Source organism: Chrysochloris asiatica, unplaced genomic scaffold (genome assembly GCF_000296735.1).
Source record: "Chrysochloris asiatica unplaced genomic scaffold, ChrAsi1.0 scaffold00002, whole genome shotgun sequence".
In the NCBI taxonomy this organism is placed as follows: Eukaryota; Metazoa; Chordata; class Mammalia; order Afrosoricida; family Chrysochloridae; genus Chrysochloris; species Chrysochloris asiatica.
Genome location: NW_006408520.1, coordinates 38,749,295 through 38,768,441, shown reverse-complemented (window position 1 = coordinate 38,768,441; position 19,147 = coordinate 38,749,295). Strand labels below are relative to the sequence as shown.

General features: G+C 35.1%; 1 protein-coding gene across 3 annotated transcripts in view; it reads left to right on the top strand.

Annotated features, from left to right (window-relative positions):
- Positions 1–19,147, top strand: part of LPHN2 (latrophilin 2) — a 228,861-nt gene that overhangs the window by 171,611 nt on the left and 38,103 nt on the right. For all 3 annotated transcript variants that reach the window (XM_006831011.1, XM_006831013.1, XM_006831012.1), the window contains exons 5-8: positions 4,611–5,411; positions 13,985–14,278; positions 15,000–15,103; positions 16,174–16,359. In XM_006831011.1, coding sequence (XP_006831074.1) covers positions 4,611–5,411; positions 13,985–14,278; positions 15,000–15,103; positions 16,174–16,359 — 1,385 coding nt within the window. The remainder of the gene's footprint in view (positions 1–4,610; positions 5,412–13,984; positions 14,279–14,999; positions 15,104–16,173; positions 16,360–19,147) is intronic.

Below are 19,147 nucleotides of genomic sequence, written 5' to 3'. Positions count from 1 at the left end.
AAAACAACAACAAATAAACCAACAGCAATTAATTTTCTGTTATCTTTCTAGATGTGTGCACGAGCCAAAATAAGTCTATGGATTTATTTCTCCCCCCATTCCTTTTTAAAGAACACAATAAATTATAATACCTGTATGCTGTACAGTAGTGGCACACTATAAATTACATTTATTAATTAAAAAATTTAATGCAGATGATATTTTTGAATCCAAAAGAGGACCATGTATTTCTGTATCTGTTCGCTTCCTTTTCCCCCTTTATTCTTTAGTCCATTATGCTCATCCCACACACTTACTTTAAATCTCTAGCTTTTATTTTAATTGTTATTGCATACTTTGTGACATTTGTATACCATTTCTACTTTTATTCAGTTGATGAAAATTGTCAAATTGTCATCATCAGATAACATTTATTAAGTCTTTCTTCCCACTTGTTTTGATGCCAGTTTCTTCCAGGAGTTTTATCCATTCCACATTGTTTCTTGTATTCTTAATATAATTGGATTTGTTACATTTTTACAGTAAATTCTGCTCCACAGAAATCATTACAAATCCTGTTAATTGCTTTGCTTAGTATATTTATATATAAATACTTAGCTAGGTAATGTTTATATCCAAAATGTATTTATGTAGGATATCCTTTGTCACTAACTAAATGTTAGGAGTTGGATGTATGTGCATTTGCAAGTGATCTTAATGAGTCATAAAGACCTTGGAGAATAAAGGGAATTAATCAGACTGGAATTTTACACAGTACAGGCAGGATTTAGTTTTGCTTTTTGTTGCGCTCTCATTTCAAATGATCATTAATTGATTATAACTGAATTTTAACTATAAATTTTATTTCATGAGAAAACCAAAAATGACTATTACTGATTCAATTATTATTAATACTAATAAGCCAGTGAAATTATTCAAAATGAAATAGTGTGTCACTTCAGATACAGAGAATTTAGGCTTTTGTTTGTTTCAGTCAGTTTCTTGTCTTACATATCCCTGTAGTCCTACACTAATGTTGATGGGGTCATATTTTTGTGTTTGGTGTACAGAAGAGTAAATGTATTTTTATGAGTTAATTCATAGTCCTTTCAGACAAGTTACTTTATATATATATATATACATATACTGAGCATGTGGTAGAGAATGCTTATTTCATTAATTTTATTGTTTCTTTATGTTCATGTGGGTTGATAAACTTTCTAAAGGGTCTTACAAAGTTAATTTGACAGATACCTGTTCCTTGGATTCTCATAAAATCATTATGTGGGGGATGTCTGTTTTTCTTTCATTTAAAAATTCATATCTTATTTGATTCATCAAACAGCAAAAGGCTTTTTTTTATTAGTTTTATGTGTAGGTGTTACTTGTCAACTTTCATCCTACTCTTAAATTATATATATTTCTTCTGTGTGTTCTTTTCCTTTGATATAATTGGTATCAGTTAAACCACAAAACAATGGAGCCTTCTGCATTTAATACTTTCCTCAGCAACTACACTGTCATCTCAGTGTTTCAAATAATAAAATCCAGCCATTTTCAATTAAAGGAAAACATAAAATATACTTTCTACGTCCTTTATCAAACTTGTTTTGAGTTCTATTTTTAATATTGAACATATTTAAAATGTATTATTTCAGTAAAACCATCCATCCATTCCTAAAAAGCACATAGCTGTATACAAATGTAGTCTGAGCAGTCACCCCACTAATGATTTATCTTATTCTGATTTTCCCATCATGCCTTTCCGTTATTCATTTTAAGCAGGTATAATATTGCTCTTCACCGAAGGACCATTTTAGGACTAGTGGTTTATAAAAAAGTACTGTCTCCAGGTCAATAATACCGAATCGCTTCTGTTTACTAGGATAAAGTCAGAATCACACATTTTTAGGAAGAAATATGTTTTCTGAAAGTGGTTAAATAGACCCAGTTGGAACAAGAAGGTGTTGCCTCAATGTGAAAGGTTATATACTATTACTATGGCAAAAATATTTGTATACTTTTCTCCTATAGTTGTTTCAGGTCATAGTTAAATCTTGATGAATTATTGCAATTTAAAAAAATTCATCAAGCTAAGACATCTTAATGAAATGTGCAACTACAGTGTCTTGGAGTAATCAGTTTGGAGATGTAGTGTTAGCACATCCTGATTCATTTTAATAAGGAAAGAGAGAGATTCACAGACATTAATCTGAATACTTTATGAAATCCAGGCAACATACTTCAAAGTCTACAGACTATCTAAAATAATATTTTAAGTTTGTAGTAGTTAGAAAATTATTCATTGGCAAAATCCATACATAGAACCCTTCCTATAACTAAGGAACCTTGGTGGTACAGCATTTAAGAGTTCAGTTGCTAACCTGAAGGCTGGTGGTTCAAGCCCATCAGCCACTTCCTGGAAGAAAGATGTGGCAGTCTGCTTCTATAAAGATGATAGGCTTGGACACCCTAGGGCAGTTCCACGCTATCCTATGGGGTCACTAAAAGTTGGAATCAACTCCACAGCAATGGGTTTTCCTATAACTATATATTCTTTAAACTTATTGGAGAAGGGATTGTTTTGTTGTTGTTGTTTTGGAGGGAGGGTCATTTAACCTTACTAATCAGGTTCATTTTATGAAAGCATTTACCTTTTAATGGGGTCTGTGGAGGTGAGGGTGAGGTATTTGCTTTGAATGCTCAGTATGTATGATTGTCTTTGCATGCAAGCTTGCTTTCTGTGTAAATTGATGATGGTAGAAAATGTCATAATGAGCTAACCATAATTCTTTCTCCCTTTTTTTCCTTGCCTACTGTGCTTGCTTTTCCCTTGTATGTATTATGCTTACTTTTTTATATAGACTTAGTAATAATGTTTGAGATAAAATAATTTTATAAGATAAAGTATATACAGACTTAAATAATTAAAATTATTTTTAGTGAAGAGAAAAGCCATTTCCCTACCCCACCCTATCAAAATTCTTATTGGGGTATGTGGAGATTTATATATTTCTGAAAAGGAGGCATTTAAAAAATGTTTCAGATGCATTATTCTAGAAATAAAAGTTAATAGAAAAGCAATTGAAGTGTATATTGATATGCCTAGTTATGTATTTCCTCCAACAAAATATCTTGGGGAAATGTGATCATATCAATATTTATTAATTAACCTCAGCTCTAAAATTTAATTGTGACTTTTAGAAATTGTATTTTCCTGTTGTTATGCTTACCTAATTTTAGTAAGTTTAATAATGGCACATATGATAAATGGAGATGGTACACCTATGCATGCATCTATGTCTATAGCATACATATATTAAGTAAAACTTGGTAAGAATGCTGAGTGATTTCAGAAAGGCAAGAATATGTATACCATGCATTAGTAAAGAGTTTCATTATTTATTCAGGTACACTAAGTGAAGCAACATGGCAACATATTTGTATTGCCTCCTTAATCTACTGAAATGATTGATCCATGTTCTTTTATGTAACTTTAGAATCTTTCTCCTGCTAGGTTTTCCTGTTGTGTGTTTCTCTTTATCCAAAGTAGTGCAGCTCTTACTCTTCTATATTTAGCGTCTGTTAACGAATTCAGTCTTAGTCTAATAATCAATTTATTTTAATCTTTTTTCTTTTTTCCTTGTACCTGTTTTTTTATGTTTTCTTCCAATGCTTAAAATAGAAGTGGAGCAAAAAGGTAAATAACGTACACAGCCAAAACCCCAGCTCCTTGTTATGTGCCTTATGGATGTTAACCTTCTTAACCTCCTCCCTTCCCTTCCCTCACAACACTTCTGATATTAAAATAATCAACAGGATCTCATAAAGAAGTCGACTGTTACAATGAAATTATTTGAGTGCTAAATCTGATGATGGGGTATACATTCTGAAGTCTGCGAGGAGGGGTTGGTTTCCTTTCTCTGTTCTTTTTTCACCCTTTGACTCTTTTTCTGACACCCTTGGGTATTTTCTTCTTATTCACTTGTCATCTTGCCTGGCTTCCAGAACCCTCTCCATAGCATGCCATGGTTACAGCGTTTCCTGGTCGTTTCATCCACTGCTTTCCTTGTATTTACTTTTCCCTGCTTCTAGTTGCATTTTCCGAGTATTTATGTTCTTTAAAATGAAACACCTTTGTTGTTAGTCTAACTTGTTTAAAAGTTCTAAGTAAGCATTCACATTGTGTTTTTTTCTATCTGCTTTATTTTGTTTTGTTTTGTTTTGTTTTGTTTTGGGAGTTTAAAAGAGGGTTGGGAGAGGATATGATATTTGGACTAAAGTAAAATACTTTGTACAGTGTTAAATATATGTTCAATGTTTTAAAGTATAAAATACCAAATTAGAAGATTAAAATACTCAGCAAAACACTTAAATTGTCAGTTCAGTTATGAGTGATCTTAAACCTTATGTATTTGAGAAAATAAACCCTGGCCACTTTGTTGTACGCTGGTACATTGATTAATTTAACTTCAAGCAAGAAGGGTAGTACTTAGATTAAGTTGAAATTTTGGTATGATTGGGTGTTAATAAAGTTCATTTATCTTTTTTATTTATGAACATTAAAATTTATGTTTCCTGATACAATTTTTAACTTGGCTTAATTCTTGTCTTTTCTCTGTGACTGTTAGTTTTTGTGTGTCCTGGGACCTTGAAAGCAATTGTGGACTCGCCTTGTATATATGAAGCTGAACAAAAGGCAGGTGCTTGGTGCAAGGACCCTCTTCAGGCTGCAGATAAAATTTATTTCATGCCCTGGACTCCCTACCGCACTGATACTTTGATAGAGTATGCTTCTTTAGAAGATTTCCAAAACAGCCGCCAAACAACAACATACAAACTTCCAAATCGAGTAGATGGCACTGGATTTGTGGTATATGATGGTGCTGTCTTCTTCAACAAAGAAAGAACAAGGAATATTGTGAAATTTGATTTGAGGACTAGAATTAAGAGTGGTGAGGCCATAATTAACTATGCCAATTACCATGATACCTCGCCATATAGATGGGGAGGTAAGACTGATATCGACCTAGCAGTTGATGAAAATGGTTTATGGGTCATTTATGCTACTGAGCAGAACAATGGAATGATAGTTATTAGCCAACTGAATCCATATACTCTTCGATTTGAAGCAACATGGGAGACAGTATATGACAAGCGTGCTGCATCAAATGCTTTTATGATATGTGGAGTCCTCTACGTAGTCAGGTCAGTTTACCAAGACAATGAAAGTGAAACTGGCAAGAACACAATCGATTACATCTACAACACCAGATTAAATCGAGGAGAATATGTAGATGTTCCCTTCCCCAACCAGTACCAGTATATTGCTGCAGTGGATTACAATCCAAGAGATAATCAACTCTATGTATGGAACAATAACTTCATTTTACGATATTCTCTGGAGTTTGGTCCACCTGATCCTGCCCAAGGTAAGAATGTTGCTTGTTAATGCTTATTCAGTTTTGTGAAGAGATTACGCTTAAAAGGCTTATTAACTTTTTTATTTTAATCCATTAGGATCGTCTCCTTTTCATAATTAAAGCACAAAGAACAATGTTATAGCAATTCAGATGATCACATATATTTTCTATTTTAGCCTTATTTTTGTCCATTTTGTTTTTATAAATTTCTTTATTAAAATGTCATCATCAAAAGTTTTGGGGTACTGTTAGTTTAGTTTTTCGTTATTAAAAATATCATACCAGTGACAAACCTGTTAGCTTTGTTTTTCCTACCTGACTTCTGAATTGATTACAATCTACGTGCAGACCTTTTAACTTCTTGGCGTCAGTGGTTAAAGGAAATGATGTGTTAGGAATCTCAAGAGAATTGGAAGGCTAGATGTTCAATGCCAGGCATAAGTGTTCTGAAGTTTTGGCAGCTGTTCTCTGGGTAGAAAAGGGAATCTTCTAACATCTTTTCTATGTCATCATATAAAATTGCACATTGCTATTTCCTGATGATTAGTGACAGCTGTAAGTCAATATTTCTGTGACTCTTCACTGTCATACAAGAACTGAGCATTAAATGATCCAAAGCAATGATTTATGGAAGACAGACCTCTTAGTATTTTCTATTTGTCTTCATTTTAGGTATCTTTTTAAAGGATCATTACTTTTCGAAAGTAATTGCTATGTCTTTGGAAATATGTGTTTTGGTTTATTAAGTGAGTGCAGTCCTGTTGGAAACAATTTTAGCCTAAATGAATGCTTTATTAAAATAAGGCTACCTGATACTCATGATAAAAATATTAACCTACTAATATATTATTATAGTGGTTGCACAAATTACAAGTCTTTTCTCTTTAAAGAATGGTGTTTGTGTTTTTAAGGTCTGAATTAATACTTAAATTTAATGAATTAATTAGGATTTTAAATTGTTAAGTTACTTCAGAAATTCAGAGACCAGCAAATCTTATGAAGTGATCAAATCAATCTCTTAAACAGGATGGAAGAGAAATTAATATCTTATTATATTAAACTAACACACCTAGCACAACCATAGCTATAGTCCCACACATATAGTCTAAGTATTGTCATAAGGTCAAAATGTCTAAAGCAGAAGTCATCCCTTTTTCTAATTGGAATGCTAATTTGGGACATTATGTAGAAGTGGGGAGAAGGATGTGGCAGTGTGCTTTTGTAAAGATTTGAAGAAAGAAGTGACAGTCTGCTTCCATAAAGCCTTGGAAACCATATGGGAAATTCTAGTCTTCTCTTTTAAGGTGGTTATGAGTTGACATTAACTCAACAGCAATGGGTTTAGTTAGAATCCTTTCTTTAAAATTTTTAAAAACTAAAGGAACAACAACAAAAATAAACTGTGGTCATCAAGTTGATGCACATACCAAACTGTAGGACTGATTAGAACTGCCCTTTAAGGTTTCTTTACGGAAGCAGACTGGTGGGTTTAAACCAGTGTGGGGAACATCTGACCTGCAGGCCCTATTAGGCCGGTGAAATAATTTGATCTGGCTCTGCCAAGGCAACTGCAGTTCCAGCCATCACTTTGTTGTTGTTGTTGTTGAATGCCGTCGCTTGTGACTCGTCGGTTGAATGAGTCGGTTGCGACTCACAGCGACCCTGTGTAGGGTTTCCAAGGAGCAACTGGTGAGCTTGAACCGCTGACCTTGTAGTTCAAACAGCTTTGCAGTCTGGTAAATTAACCCATAGCACCACACCAGGACTCCATAGCCATCAATGTAGTGTTGAGTTAATTAAATATTTGACCAAATTAGTGAGCAAATTTTCAAATTGGTAATTTTGTGTGGCCTATGAATGATGTTATAAGTTTTGGCAGAAAAACGGTTCCCTGCCCCTGGTTTAAACCAGGAACTTTTGCAGTTGAGTGCTCAACCATTGTACCATCTGGGCTTCTTTTAAGATATACTTTTTTTGTTACTGTTCTCAAAGCCAGCAATTTGAGATGTTTCATGTTTTTAAATTGTTTTCCTAAAAGTTAATGCCGTGTTTTCCCTTTATCCTATATGTGAGTCAAAAATGCAAGTATGAACAAGTACTACATTACACAGACCCTCGTTATTAACCTTATTTATGACGTGTGCTCCCCTGGCAGAGCTGTTACACTTACCTCATTGTTAAGTGCTATCGAGTCCATTCTGACTGTTAGCGACCCTGTACAGGGTTTCCGAGGAGTGGCTAGTGGATTTGAACTACAAACCTTGTATCCTAAAGCACCACACCAGGACTTCATACTTGTCTTGAGTGGTAGTAAATTTCTTCTTTGCCTAAAACTACAGGGGAAAAAGTTAGAAAGAAATGTATTGAAATTTACAAATCATACTTGGGCAACAGAATTGTGAATAAAGTTAAGGTTTAAGTCAACAAACAATAATTGCCCATCTACTTGTGACAACTTCTTTGGTGAATATAAAGATGAGAAATAGCATCATTTTTCCGTATGTGGCTTAACAGTAAGTAATGGTGGTGGTGTACTGTCGAGTGTGTTTAGACTCCTAGTGACCCTGTTTTGGGTTTCCAAGGCTTTGAATCTTAATGGGAGAAGAAAGCCTCATGTTTCTCCTGCCAAGCAGCTGGTAGAATCAAACTGCTAACCTTGCAGTTAGCAGCCCATCAAGTAACCCACTACGCCACCAGGTCTCCTAAATTTGGCTTATTGTATTCTAGTAAATAATTTGATCCATCTCAGATAGAAAAATCCTTGGTAATTTAGATGCTTCTTGGAAAGAGCAACTAGCAGCCTTGAAAATGAGAATGTAGACATGTATAAGTTAGTTTCTATAACTGGATTGTCATCACAAGTAGTTAGCTGTTCTTACATCTTTATAGAAAGTGAAAATTCCTCTTCATTTCTTGTTTAACCTTTGGTGATAAAGTTGTTTGTTTGTTTGTTTTTTCTGGCCTGAATTTCTCTTGCTGGTGTTTAACACTTATTTTCCTGCTTGCTACCTCCTTATAATTTATCTTCATATGCTTTTAGAAACTTCTGTCTCTTTCATCCATAGTTGTATGCTGATGTAGTATGCATGTGGGGGTCTCTGGTCCACAAATTAAATTCACACCAGTAAGCCACTGTCAGGTTTTCAGAAGCAAAATCCAGAAAATGTTGGTACTAAGCAATCAAAGAAATCAGGTCTTGCTTGTCTTAAATACTGATCGACTGCTTTGGCTGGAATTCACAGTTGAAGTCTTATATACTGGTTTGCCTACTGTGTATATGGCCAAGGCATAAATTGTGCTGTAAAATTATCCATTCCTTTTATCTCTCATTGTGGACTGTTTCACAGTGTGTTAGCTTCAATACTTTTCTCCATTTATAAGTCTAAGCCTTTTCATTCCTAACAGCACAAGCATATTATTTCAGTGTTCTGATAATAGTTTTCAAATATATCCTTTTTTTTTCTTTGAATTTTTAGACTTATGTGGTCTCTGCCTCGTTCAGTTACTCTTTTCCCCTAAAGTAGATCTGTTTTTCCTCTTTTGCCTTCTCCCTCATGTAGGGAATTTAAGGGGGAAAAAAAACCCTATTCAGTTCTATTTTAACTATTTCTGTTGTCTTACTCTGATTCACTTTAGATTTATTTAATCTCTTTAAAATTTGATATCTCCAATATTATGATAAAATGTTGTACCATTACTTGGAGTTTGTCAGTGCCTGAATATTTATCTTAGGCTAATTATGAAGTAATAGTCAGAAAAACGTTTAGTAAGAAAGCCAGTTGTGTTTATTCATTTAGGAACTGTTTAGCATTAAATGCATATTCCTGAAGCATTGTTTCCCTAATAATGAAAACTCAATAAAAGATGATAATTTTTTTGGACATTGAATTAAGGGTAAACTGAATGAATGTTCATTTTTGCTTTATTGGACTACAGATTCCCTCTAGGGATGTAAATAATGCAGTCAATAAAGAGTTAATGTCTCTGAACTGAATGAGGGAAAATTACCCTTAATATAAATTGATATTGTCCTCAAATCTTCCTATGCAAGAAAATAATAGTAACAAATAGAAAGTTCTTATTAAACACTCCAATAGTAAATTAACCATTCTGCTTGTTTGTTAGAATCTTCCTAGGCATCCTATAAATGTGCTATTACCACTATCTATGGATCCTAACTCAAAAATGAAAAATGATAGGCAGAACTACAAGTCAGTTAATCTGGATGCTTGATAACTTTAGGAAAGAGCTGTAAAATAGGATTTAGATAGAATTGTATTTATTGTAGTATGAGTTGTCATGCTTTCTAATATCAATCATAGGATATTCTTTTGAACCTTTTTCCAATCAAATTTCATTATGAAACTTTTACTGATATTGCTGTAGTATCTTAGGTTATGTTTCTGTTCCTACATCTTATCTTACAGAGATTCAAACAGAGCACAGTGTCAGTTAATATGCTCCGATTAACAGCAAGTAAGAGAGATTCTGGTGTCGTGGTGTGGTGCTGTAGGATAAACACTGAACTGCTAACTGGAAGATTGACAGTTCAAACCCACCAGCCTCTCCTCAGAAACCCTATACAGGGTCCCTCTGAGTTGGAATCGATTTGATGACTCTTAACAACAACAAGAGGGATTCCATAATTTTCCAGTTTATGAAAACCTAGAAAAGTAAATCACAGCACTTCAGGATGTGGACAAGTGATGTGGAACTTAACTTCCCTGTGACTCCTTGTCCTCAACTGTGAAAGGAAGATAAACATAGTCCTTACTTCATGGGTTTGTGGTAAGAATTCAGTGTGATGGTACTGGAATGGTGATTAGCACATTACTTAACACATAAGTACTGCGTAAAGCGTGAGCTACTCTCCTAACCAGATGCTCTATTTGGGACTTGTTCTTACCAGTGAGGAAAGAGATAATCTTTTCTCAAATCCTTCTACATATCTAGCTTCACCACTGGATGAATCACTTCCTTTATCTTGTTTAACTGTAATCTTGCAATGTCTAAGAAATTGTAGATGATCCCCCCAAAGCATTGAATTTTGCCACTTAAAGTGTACTTTTTTGTTTACTTTCATACTATCCCAAAGTTTCACTGCTTTACTACTGAAGAAAATAGTAATTAATTCCTTTTATAAACTTCTTTTGCTGGTCAAAATGTGAAAAGGTAGGCAAAGATATTACCAAGAACACATGGAACATAGCTATAGAATGTTGCATAAAACTTTATGCACTTAATAGAGATAAATAGTATTATCTACTTGGGTCAGCTGTTCTGAGTGTTTACTGATGCATAGCTAACAAATAACTAATTACAGTATGGTTACTGTGTATTTCAGGTACATGACTATGTGTATGTACTGTTTAGCACCGTGTCAAGGAATACATAAGATGGTATAGCACTTGAGCCATTTACTTTGCCTTTTCATTTTCTGTCTTTTTGCTGATTCCCTACTCCCTTTGAAAACTTGATTCAGCAGCAGTTATTTGACACTTCCACAAAAGATTGTGATGCTTTTGACAAATGTTAATTGAGAAAGCACTGAAAGCCTGGCTGCATTGTAATCAAAAGAAAATTACAGAGGTTTAACAAGATGTCAGGCAAGTGCTTTGCAGAAAAAGATAGGCAGGTTTGAATAGGTTTCTGCAGCAGCTGGCTAGGCATGAAGTTTGACTAATGTACATAAGCATCTCTCATATGGTCAATAAATTATGCCCTGGAAATAAAACACATGCTTAAGAAGTTTCTCATGAGATAGAAGGATGGGGAGGAGTAAGGTAAAAAGTGTGTAAGTACATATACTGATAAGTTTAAGTCACTATTATAAAACTAGGAAAAAGTACACATTATAATTTTCTGATACGTTCATAAAATCTGTTAAAAGGGTCAGGATTATATGAACAAATGTGTATGGTTTACAGCTTAAAATACTAACCATAGCTCTGATAATCTGAAGTTTATTTGCACCTTTAGTGTGTTTCTCACTTGTAGACAAAGCATACAATAAGTTAATGGTTATTTGTAAAATAGCTAATATTTTTACAGCTTACTCTACTCTTTTAAGGAGTCCTGGTGTGGCATGATTGGATAAGCATTGGACTGCTAACCGTTGGCGGTTCAAACCTACCAGCTATTCCTCGGAAACCTTATACTGTCAAAATCAACTTGTCAGCATTTAACAGTAACAAACTACTCTTTAAAAACATATTACAGACTTGAAATGATAACACTAAATTTGTCCTGATACAGTTTTTTGCTTCAACAAATTAAAAAATAGTTAAAGAAGAAAACAATTGATTATTATATTTTTAACCTACTAGTCTTTTCCTGAGAATAATTTGGAAGACAAAACTATTTAAAGAAAAAGACATTCCACTCCTACCCCTTTAATGAGCACCTACACTTTCCTCCTCTGGGATTTATTGGGTAGCAGCTTTCCCATTGACAGCGTCTTGAGCCATCAGGGGACTGTATAACTGAAATGATGAAAAATGAGTATGTGCCATAAATTAATATTTTTGTGAGGTTATGCGTCCTGAAGATGCAATTTTTGTAAAAATCCTTCATCTCTCTTGGCATTTTTACTGGGAGATAAGCCCTGTGAATATATTTCTGGGTTTCTTTATGTTACTTAGAATTGCTTTTCTTGTGATGATCCCATATTTTGGGGGAATACTGCATTTTTGTTGTTGCTGTTGTTAAGTGCCATGACCTAAATTGTATTCACCTATCAAGGACTCCTAGTTTGGTGCTGTAGAATCTGCACTGGACTGTGAACCAAAAGATTGAAGGTTCAAGCCCATCAGCTGCTCCTTGGAAACCCTATACTGGATTGCTGTGCATCGGAACGGACTTAACGGCACTTAGCAATAACAATCAAGGGATCTAGAAGACAGTGCAGGATCTAGAAGCACATATAAATTGAGAGAGACATATGCATCCCACATCAGTTTACCACCCGGACTCCAGAGGGCCATGTGTGTCCTACATAATATATATTGAAATTCTTATTTCATAACAAAGTTTTAGAAATGTTCCTTGATTAAGTATGACTTCCATGACGGAAAACACATAATAATATCAACAAAAAATTCCAAGGGGAAAATAATTGAGTGTTTAAAGGGTTAAATGTATAATAGGACTCTTGGTGTGGTGCTATAGGATAAGCACTGGATTGTAAAGTCACTTAGAACTGTAAGGTCGGTGGTTCAAATTCATCATCCACTTCTCAGAAATACAGGGTCGCTATGAGTGGGAACTGACTAGACAACATGAGTACCTTTTATATGCTCTGTTTGTTGTAGTTAAGTGCCATTGAGTCAGTTCCAATGGCTAAACCCATTGGGTTTCCAAGGAACGACTGGTGAGCTTGAACCGCTGACCTTGCAGTTCAAACGACTTTGCAGTCCAGCGCATTAGCCCACAGCACCACACCTATATGCTCTGTTAGGGGTCAGAAAAGTAGGTACTCTTGACCTAGTATTAAATGTGGTTTGATCTAGTCCATTATCGGGATCTAGTTTCTTCATACCCGGCACTGTAGGATAAGCACTCAACCACAAGGTCGATTGCAAGATTGATGGTTCAAACTCACCAGCCACTCCTTAGAAACCCTATACAGGAACGCTATACAAGAACACCTCGACGGCACCTAATAACAATAACATATTTTCTAAGCAGTCCTGGTGTAGCATTATAGGATAAACACTGGATTGCCAACCACAAGGTCGGCAGTTCAAACCCACTAGCTGCTCCTTGGAAACCCTATACAGGGTTGCTATGAGTCAAAACTGACTCAACAGCACTTAATGACAACCACAAACATTTTCAAAAGTAAAGGTATAGCCCGTGATATTTATAGCACATGCATGCCAAGCTTATCTTCTACTTGGATCTAATCAGGCATACTAAAATATCTCTCAAGTAAAACTTCTGTGGAGTAAAAAGTATTTATTTTCCTGCAAGGTGACTTCAAGTTTTATGTTGCCCTAATGACAATACTGTGGTGCTGTGGGTTAATGTGCTGGACTGCAAAGTGGGTTTGAAGTACAAGATTGGTGGTTCACGCTCATCATCCGCTCCTTGGAAACTGTATACAGGGTCGCTGTAAGTCTGAACCGACTCAACGGCACTTAACAACAACAACAAACAATGACAAAAGTCAACTTTTGTTGACAGTTTAAATTTATGTATAGAGTATGAATTTAAATAAGGATAGATTTTTCCCAAATTGTAGTTATATACAATGAAATTGTAAAACTTTCCTTTATTTCCTGTTACTCAGTATGTGATGAAATTATGTTTAAACTGTATCATCAGGTACTACATTAAGAAGTAAATCTAACACACTCAGAACAAACAACTGTGGTAAAGGCTACACTACCATCTTTTTGCCAGTGATACAAATAAATGGCAATAAATAAAGAGATTTCATCTTCTCACCCTACTGATACTCTCAGTAATTCTCATCTTAGTGATTTTAGCATAGTTATATGTGTGCGTGTGCACATTCACATGCGCGCACCTGTGTGTGTGAGTGCGTGTCTGAGATTAATATGCTCATCTTTTTTCCATAGTGCCTACCACAGCTGTGACAATAACTTCTTCAGCTGAGCTGTTCAAAACCACAGTATCAACCACAAGCACTACTTCACAGAAAGGCCCTATGAGCACAACTGTAGCTGGATCACAGGAAGGAAACAAAGGGACAAAACCACCTCCAGCAGTTTCTACAACCAAAATTCCTCCTGTAACAAATATTTTTCCCCTGCCAGAGAGATTCTGCGAAGCGTTAGAAGCGAGGGGAATATGGTGGCCTCAGACACAAAGGGGAATGATGGTTGAACGACCATGTCCCAAGGGAACAAGAGGTATTTACTGTAAACAATCACATAAACACTTATAACTTTAGTAATTAGGTTCTGAACTACAGTACAGTGATGTGTGTGTGTGGGGGGGGGGCAGATAGAGAGAAATCTACAGTGACTTTTTTTTTTTTTTTTAATGTTTTATTGTGAATTGTGTGATAGTTTACATGGGAGAACATTAGCTTTGTATTTATCATTACATTGCCATGGTTACATTCCCCTCCATGCATCATCAATCAACCTGCTCCCTGGTCTTCAGTGACTAACTTTGCCACTTTAAATTTATAGTGGCTATTTTTGCACTTTGGTAACATAGCATTTGTAGACACCATAAAGGATTCTTAAGTATACAAATTATTTAAGATCAGGCACACAATTACCCTTCTCTCTTTAAGACCTAGGTCAAACCTGAGGTTTTTGCCTAAGGACTGTAGTGAGGCTTCCTTAACAGCTGCCTTTCGCATTACAAGCTTCACTCTGGATGTGTCCCAGGAAAATCAGGGCTTTTTGTTTGTCTGCTCTAAATGTCTGATACTTATATGCTAACTTTATATTTACTGTTCATAATCCGCATTATACCCTACATTTTGTCAGTTATTGTCAACTTCTCCCATTAGCGTTTATTCAAAATTTAACACACAGAGCAGGATCATCATAGCTGATTTCCCAAATACAGGCAGAAAAATGATTTCAATTTCACTGTTGTTTTCTACATCTGTTGTAGGAACTGCCTCATATCTCTGCATGGTTTCCACTGGAACATGGAACCCTAAGGGCCCTGATCTTAGCAACTGCACCTCACACTGGGTAAATCAGCTGGCTCAGAAGGTTGGTTGGAACTTTTTAATATGATACACATTGGTGGTTAAGGACGTTTAACTTCTAACATAAATAATTTAGCTTTGTATGTTAAAACCAGCTTCATCAGTCTTTGTTCAGTGTAAAAGTAAAAGAGTATGCATAGTTTTGTCTGTAAACTATTTATTGAATGTTAAACTTACATATGTTTTGGGGTATGCTGTTTTCTATGTTAAGCTTTTTAATGAGTACATTCTTGCTTAATTAATTTCATTCATACTTAGTCTGTTCTGTCTCTTTTGATGTTCATAAAACAAATAGTGCATTGGCCTAATAAATCAAATATCATTATGTTTGCAAGTGAATCCACAGAATGCAAGCAGATGTTTATATCACAGATGATTATAAAAAAATAAGTAAAAATGACTTTGAAAGGCATTAGTACCTTTAATATTGCAGTATAATACAGTACCACTGTTTAGTTTTTTTCTCCCTCATCTACTTTTCCAAAATGGAAACACACTAGCTCACCCTCAGAATCATGATGATTAAATTTCTGGATCATTGGAACAAATAAATAAATTTTAAAATGTTATTATTAAGTGCCATCGAGTTGGTTCCGCCTCATAGTGACCTCCATGACTATATAGGGTTTCTAAGGCTGTAAATCTTTGCAGAGCATGAAGACTCATCTTTCCCCCGTTTAGCAGCTGGTGTGCTCAAACCGATGACCTTTGTAGCTTGTAGTCCAGTGCTTACCCTACCGAGTCACCATACTCCCTAAATTTTTTAAAATAAGTTTTTAAAATGGTTGCAGTGAAATGGTAGACCTGGCTGGAAAAATGTTCTAAAAGCTTTCTGATTTTCTTTTTTTGTCTTTTGTTTAATGTCTGTTAAGAATTTCTTTTGTGTTTTGAGGATCTGAAAACCTTTAATCTTCTGAAATGAGGAGAAAGTTATTGGTCTCAATTAGTTGCAGACTTTGACATATTTGCAATTTTTTTTTTTTTCTGCCACAACAAAGGTACTCAAAGCAAAGAGCTAGAAGCCACAAACAGAACAATAAATCTCACTGTGATAATATATGTTTGTCATTTTAGATCAGAAGTGGAGAAAATGCTGCTAGTCTTGCCAATGAATTGGCTAAACATACCAAAGGGCCAGTATTTGCTGGAGATGTGAGTTCTTCAGTGAGATTGATGGAGCAGTTGGTGGACATTCTTGATGCACAACTGCAGGAACTGAAACCTAGTGAAAAGGATTCAGCTGGACGGAGTTATAACAAGGTAGGTAGAAATGTTCTTTTAGTTTCAGTTAGACAGTTACTGTGGCAATTCTTGGTTCTAGCAATTGGCTGCCAAACCCTTCGCCTCCATGAACATTATACTAGAAACTAAACTTCTGAGTTGGTTCATTTCCCAAGAAAGAATTGCAGTTTATTTAAAAAAAAAAAAATGTGAAGACGATTAATTATAAACCTGAGAGAGATCTTAATTGGTAGACAGCTTCATGGTCCTGGTTGTGGTCAATATACTCACTTTAAACTGTGTTTCTTACACTTGAAGAATGTATGTTATACAACTGATGTGCTTTTTATTAGCTCCTTAGTGGTTGCAGCAAAATTGTGACATATATAAGAATATTAGTCACTGAAGTTCTGCTGCTAATGGTAGTTTTTATTCTCTAGAAATGTATTGTAGCACTGCTATCCGTTTTTCTTACTGTGACAGAAATTTGGTACGTACTTTGACCACACTCTAAGAATTGCATTTGTAACTTAAATATGGTTCCATAGGGTGAAAACATGAACTTTTTTTTTTTAAACCACAGTATGTATTTTGTCTCTAATTTTTGTCCAAGTCAGAATGCTTGATAAGCTATGTCTAAAAAGTATAAATGAACAGTTTTGGCAGTCAGTGAAATTAACAGAAGTCCAAACACTTTACATAATAAACTTTGAGCCAGAAACAGCAGGTTAATTTTTGAGGATTTCTTTTTTCCTCATTTTCAAAAGATCAAATCTAACCTCTGATTTTCTTTTCTTTTACTAAAAAGCTCCAAAAACGAGAGAAGACATGCAGGGCTTACCTTAAGGTATCTCTCCTGTGCTGTCACCTGCTTTGCCCTTCTTCAGCTACCTGCCACGCTTTTATCATCTTGCATGATCCAATGTATTTCAGTCTTTGATAATTATATAATATGCCCCATATCAGCTGTACAAATGTTGGCTTTTCATAGGTACAATACTTCAGAAGAAGCAAATATTTAAACATGTTTATAATTTTCCCCATTTCCCCATTTATCCAAATGTATAAGAATTTTAATGAAATATCCTCTGAATTGGAAAGTAATCATGTAGCCTCTTTGTTTCCTGTTGTCATCTCTTTGGATTGAAAAAGAACTTGAATAAAACAGCTATGATATATTTTTGGCAGTTTATCATATCAAAGACTGTATAGTCATAATGTATGTGCATGAAAAAGCCACTGCCTATCTTGTTTCTCTGGACTCTTAAACAGATTTTATCCTGAAATTTGTAGGCATCTTTTCAAGAACCATATTGATAAGGGGGATGAGTTACTAAAACAAAACAAAACAATAATATCAATATATGTTACATATTGCTTTTTTGCCAGGCTGCTAGGAATAGAATGCCACTATTTGGCTCATGCTCCTTGTCCACTCCAGCCAGTTTTTCTCATTGGTGTATCCAAGTAATAGGAGACATGCTGAGGCTAACAGTGGCATTGAGCCATGCTAGTTCTTCATGATAAATCAAAACACTAATCCCAAATTGCATTTTGTTTTCTTATGTGAATCTTTTGAAGTTCCTTTTGGGGGCAATAGTTATTCTAACCAACTCATTGTAAATCAAGCCTTGAACTAACCCATGTATGTATGACAGCAAAACAAAGGAATTTTTATAGATACATAGAATAGAGGTTGTTCAAAAGCCATGACTTCACTAATTTTGGTTGGCAAGGCCCAGAGGAAGAAAAAAAAGAATGGCATTTTGCCATTAATAAAGTCTGAGAAATTTTCTATAAGAAAAGGCTGTGGGAAAGTCTGCTTTTGGGTAGTAATATTGAAAGTCCCTTTTTAACCTCGTTAATGGGGACAAAGAAGTAACTGCTGAAGTGTATAGAATTTTTCATTCTCAAATTTCCAGTTCACCTTTAAGGTGTATGAAATGTAATAATTGGTATGTTGCCCAGGACATATGTCTCAGTGGGAAAAGAATCGCCCTTTTCTCTTTGGCAGGGAAGACTACTTCAGGAATATGATTAGGCTAATGATCATTTTGATCCTACTAGAAAAGTACAAATGGTAATAAATAAGGAGTGTTTCAAATTAATAAAGGCATGCCATCAGCAAGTTATGTGTATACATAGTAAATTTCAGCATGACCTTAATTTTGGACCAGTGTCATTTTTAGTACATCTCAAATGAGCTGCTTTATTCAGATAAGACTAATAAAACTCTTTAAATTACAAATCAGAAGCTGACTTACACTATGCAAATGAAGCAAGTCTCCACTTTGTGACAGAGGATTCATTTGTAACTTAGATTAGAGGATTCAGTCTGTATTTCTTGGTGACTAATGAATCTGGCCTCAGCAGACCAATTTCTGTTCTACTCTAGTTAATGGCTGCAGCAGTATCCGTGTGAGCATTTTGACTATTCTATCTCCCATTAGAGAGGGAGAAAAAGCCTTTAACGCCACTTGAAAGTACCTTCCACCTGCCAGGAAGGTCGTGGTGGCTCACAAGGCAGGCAGAACAAGGATATTAAGATGGATTAGGCTAATTAATCAAACCCCCACCACCACCACCACACACACATATACACATACACGTTTATTTTAACACAGTGCTTCTTACTAGCAATTTTTGTTTTTCTTTGTACAATGTATGTTCTTTTATTTCACCAATTACCAGTAGATCGAGTAGTTTATACAGTGACTTAATGATACTGGCTAGGTAAATAGGATAGACTAAATATAGCGATTTCAAATATGTAAGGTATAGTCACTTCACAGCTGCAAGAATCAGTCTAAGACTTTGCCTGCAGTTG